Below are 4,278 nucleotides of genomic sequence, written 5' to 3' on the forward strand. Positions count from 1 at the left end.
TAATAAAAAAACTAAGTAACATTTTAACTTGAGTAGGTCAATCAAGCAGATGAATTTGGCTGACGTTTTTTCTAAAAAAATATGTTATGAGCAATGGATTTTAGCAAAGAAACCCAAAAAGAACATTAAAATTCTAAAGAGAAAGTTTTATTCACTTAATCAGGCCTGCTGAGTTAGTTTCCCCATTTACGCACAGAAAATAAATGATTTATAGAACTAGAAACCAGCAATCACTTCAAAAAATAAACAAAAATCACAAATGCAACTAATAAGTAATCACCACAAATTGACAATGATGTTTCAAACAACTTAATTAACACAAAAACAATAACGAAATAGAAAGTACTGAAGCATAAAGCCACTTATTGAGGAACTAAGTACAACCCACAATCAAAGGGTTGACAAAATGACTGAAACAAAACATGAAATAAATTCGAAAAACCAATGTAAATAGACTCATACTGAAACAGATGGCAGTAACTGAATCAACCTGCAATGCAATAACCTCTTAGAAAGCTCCAAGAGTTCCCTCGCTGCGACTCTTGCGCATTAAGTTCCGTGACTTCAAGCTCAACGCTTTGTCAAAAGAATCCAAATGATGGCGACTTTGGGATGATGGTTTTGTCCCCATAGGTGGGAGGTGGCCCTGCTTTCCTTTGGAATGTTTTGGTGAGGACCCGGAGGATGGCCTCCGAGTAGATGATGGCACCTTCCTTGTAGTTTTGCGATCCACTCTAAGACCGCGATCAAACTGTTGTGAGCTCATTCCTAGTCGAACTGCACGATCTGCACTGTCCTTCAAACCGTTCGCTTTGAAGGGCTGCCGATTGTAGTAGACAAGATGAGGAAGAAGGCCTTGCAGGTATTTCTTAATCTGTTCATCTCCAACGTTTTTCTGGCAAGGGTTCCCTTCCAAGTTGATAGCTAGCAAAGAGTTATAGTTGGCTGCAAGTTGTCCAAGACATTTAGCGGTCGAAATCTTGTTAAAGCGGAGATCCAAGATACTTATTTTCAATAGGCGGTGCAAACCCTCAACTTCACCGATCTTGTTTCCAGCCAGGTACAGCTCCTTTAGAGAAGAACAAGATGCCAGACCTTCGCAAAGGAGGAAAAGATTAGCCGAAAGAAAGAAAACACGTTGAAGGAACATCACAAATTAACAATTCAATGTCAATAGATATCGGTATAAAAAATTATACCACACAGACTAAACTTGAGATGTAGTTTAAGAATTTCTCTTACCATGTCCAATTCTTAGTATACGGTTGTAGCTGAGGTCTAGGACACGAAGCCGAGTAAGTTCACGTAAGCCCTCTATAGTGGAGATATTGTTTTTTGACAAGTTCAAAGTGTGAAGTCCTCGAGGAAGCGCACCAGCAGTTATCTTTACTGAAATCGAGAATTCAAAAGAAATAAGGTAAATGAAGTAAGTATCATGCCGAAGTTAAAGATTGTCACAAGTCAAAAGGAATGAATAAATAAAGCAAACTACTCACCGATCCCGTTTCCAGATAAATTGAGCACCTTCAAACTCACAAATGCACTCAAAAAGGGGATCGCAACCAACCCATGACTTGCCAGCTGAGCTGCAGAGGCATTGGCAGTTAAAGACGAAATATATCTTTTAGCAGCTTCCATTCCTGGGGAGATCTTATGGTCCACAACAGGAGTAGCGGCAATTGCGGTGTTAACATCAGCTATAAGATCAACAGGTTCAGGCAATTCGGCTATATCCTCTAGAGGTGGTGCACATTGCTGCAGACCGATTACCCAATCCTCAATCCGCTTAACTTTAAAATCCTTGTTAGGAAATTCAGCCGAGGAATCTCCTTGAAAGGGTTCAACATCACTTATATCGTCTGTAATTGGCATTATCCGGTCCTTTGGTAAGTGAGAAAGCAGATGAGAATCAAAACTATCCTCAAAGTATCTGTCCATACGAAAATCTTCAGTTTTTTTCATGCTACATTCTTTTCCTTTCCTTATTTGATCAGAAGACACGTTCCTCAGGCCTAAAGCACAAAGATCGTCCGAAGATCTTGACATTGATGATGCATGTTTAAAAACACAAATACTTCCATATGAAAGTGTAGGAGCTTTGAAATTGGGTAAGGAATGCGACTTCCTTAAAGTTGGTGAACTGGGACCAGAAGTATTTTCAGCAGAATCGCCAGCAAGATCGCCAGATAATGGAGTATCAGAAATTTCATGAGCATCCATATCCAAATGTGTCGGATCTCCAACTGAAAAACTTGAGCCATCATTGTCACGACCAGGAATAACTTGAAACTCAGAGTTTGAATTTGTTTTAAATTCATCACTAGGGCTGCCACTTGAATTTGGTGAGTCATTGAGGCTTTTGGAAAACTCCAGAACTTGATCACCCTCAGTTATGACTTGGCAAAGCACACTTTCCGACTGACTTTTCCTAAGACGCTCAGTTTGGCGAACTTTTCCGTCAAATTCAACGCAAAACTTCTTATTGAGATCCTCTAACTTACCAACGTGCTCAACTGAATCCTGGTTGAGAATATCATTCTCGGCGACATTCATTAGCTTACTTGATTGCTGTTTTGAAAGTAATGAACCTAAGTTCGTAGGGGTAGACGGATCTTTCCTGACTGGAATTTTGGAACTTTCTCGCAAAACTCTTGCCATTGTTTCAGTAGAAGGTTGAGTTATTTTCTGATCAAAAGAAAAAAGCTTATTCAAGTCAATAATTCACTCAATACAAACCAAGTTATACAAATTCTATACTAAAATGCATTTCTTCATACCTTTGTCTTGTTGCCTTGGACATTAACATGAAAACAAGAAAATTTAAACATCGCTGCAACGATGTTGAAAGCTACACCTAAACATAAAACTTCTTTTAAGGCAGAAAAACCACTGCCAACAATAATCTATACCGTTCATCAGTTTTCCAGAAAGCCTAATAAAAAAAACCTTAAATACACTGCTATTGTTCAAAACTAGAGAGGCCTTCTGAGGGAAAAATCAAAAGCCACCCTTAGCCATAATCAACGGACAAACCAACCGAAACACGGCACAATCTCCATATATCTGATGCCTTTGTTCTACGTAAAACGTAAAGCCAGATCACTCCTCCTTCATCACCCCACACCCTCTTAGAGGTGCGAGAATTGTTCGAATCTGTTATAGCGGCCAGAGTGAAATAAATTCTTTTTCAACTAGCACAATCCAGAGACAGAAGCAAATCCGCATAAAAGTCGCAAACCTATCGAATAAAACAGAATCAAATTATCAATGGTTGATCTGATATAGTAAAACACAAAAACAGAATCAATCAACAAAACATACACAGATAAAAACAAACTCCATCTTCACAAATTTAAGATTTCTCCAGTTTTGATATTCTCGATATTCTGAAAATTCTATCTAACAACACAAACTCAAAAATTTAAGAAAAATTAACCCTCACAAAAATACAAAAACAAAATTAAGAAAATAGACCTGAAATTTAACCATATCAATTAATTTAAACAGAAAAATATAACCAAAATCGCATCTATGAATCCAACAACAACAACAAAAAACAAAGGTACGATGTATTATTTCAAAATCCTGGGAATTTGAAAGATAAATGCAAAACAAACGTACAATAATAAAATAAAATATATAAAAATGCAAAGAAAATAGTATAATAATAATCCATAAAACTTACAGAAGAAATTGAAGAGAAAAGAGGAGAAAGTTAGGGAAGAAAGAAAGGACACTGTTATATCAAGACGCAGCCTCTTCTTTCTTTCTCAACCCTGCAATGCTACGCAATATCAACAAACTATTTTTTATCTTCAATTTTCTATATATATAATAAATAAATGATTAATTATTAATTAATAAAAATAATAATAGGTTTCAAATGAAAGGTGTGTTGAGTGCCACACAATCACTAGGTTTAACCCTTGGTTGGTTATACTTATACTAGGAGTAATTATTTGACATTAAAAACGCTTTTATAACAAATATCAGCCTAAAATTGTGGGCCTTTTTAATTTTTGGAAATTAAAAACACGTGCCTAAAAGTAAAAGACTAAAACTCATATTCATACATTCGAAATTGAAATAAATAATTTATTTAAGGAATATTTTTTTTATATTAAATACTTAAAGAAGTGTGTGTAGGACACTCATTAGCATGACTCAACAAATTTAAATGTGACGTTTGATTTTAGTACGTAATATTTTTTTGGTTTGAATTATGTTATTTACATTAATTAATTATAATTTATGATTAAATTATGTTCAATTAAATTA

The 4,278-nt window shown here is 35.7% G+C and overlaps 1 protein-coding gene across 2 annotated transcripts; it reads right to left on the reverse strand.

The window, feature by feature from the left end:
• Positions 1 to 243: 243 nt before the first annotated feature.
• On the reverse strand, positions 244 to 3,811 carry LOC131601718 (uncharacterized). Of its 2 annotated transcripts, none has more exons than XM_058873591.1 (5): positions 3,686 to 3,811; positions 2,778 to 3,238; positions 1,497 to 2,685; positions 1,243 to 1,389; positions 244 to 1,095 (listed from the first exon to the last, which is right to left on the reverse strand). In XM_058873591.1, the coding sequence occupies exons 2-5, from the start codon at positions 2,826 to 2,828 to the stop codon at positions 509 to 511; spliced, it is 1,974 nt and encodes a 657-aa protein (XP_058729574.1). In that variant the 5' UTR covers positions 2,829 to 3,238; positions 3,686 to 3,811; the 3' UTR covers positions 244 to 508. The 2 variants fall into 2 exon arrangements, with proteins under 2 accessions (XP_058729574.1, XP_058729573.1); XM_058873590.1 differs by lacking the exon at positions 3,686 to 3,811 and adding an exon at positions 3,322 to 3,562.
• Positions 3,812 to 4,278: the final 467 nt, after the last annotated feature.

The sequence above is a fragment of the Vicia villosa genome, linkage group LG5 (genome assembly GCF_029867415.1).
Source record: "Vicia villosa cultivar HV-30 ecotype Madison, WI linkage group LG5, Vvil1.0, whole genome shotgun sequence".
In the NCBI taxonomy this organism is placed as follows: domain Eukaryota; kingdom Viridiplantae; phylum Streptophyta; class Magnoliopsida; order Fabales; family Fabaceae; genus Vicia; species Vicia villosa.

What these genes read in the sequence shown, in the direction of transcription:
- LOC131601718 (XM_058873591.1), bottom strand. Translation starts at nt 2,828, where the DNA reads ATGTTTAAATTTTCTTGTTTTCATGTTAATGTCCAAGGCAACAAGACA. An exon ending in TCCAAGGCAACAAGACAAAG is followed by an intron (nt 2,686 to 2,777) that starts GTATGAAGAAAT and finishes TCTTTTGATCAG; the next exon opens with AAAATAACTCAACCTTCTAC. An exon ending in TTTATCTGGAAACGGGATCG is followed by an intron (nt 1,390 to 1,496) that starts GTGAGTAGTTTG and finishes TCTCGATTTCAG; the next exon opens with TAAAGATAACTGCTGGTGCG.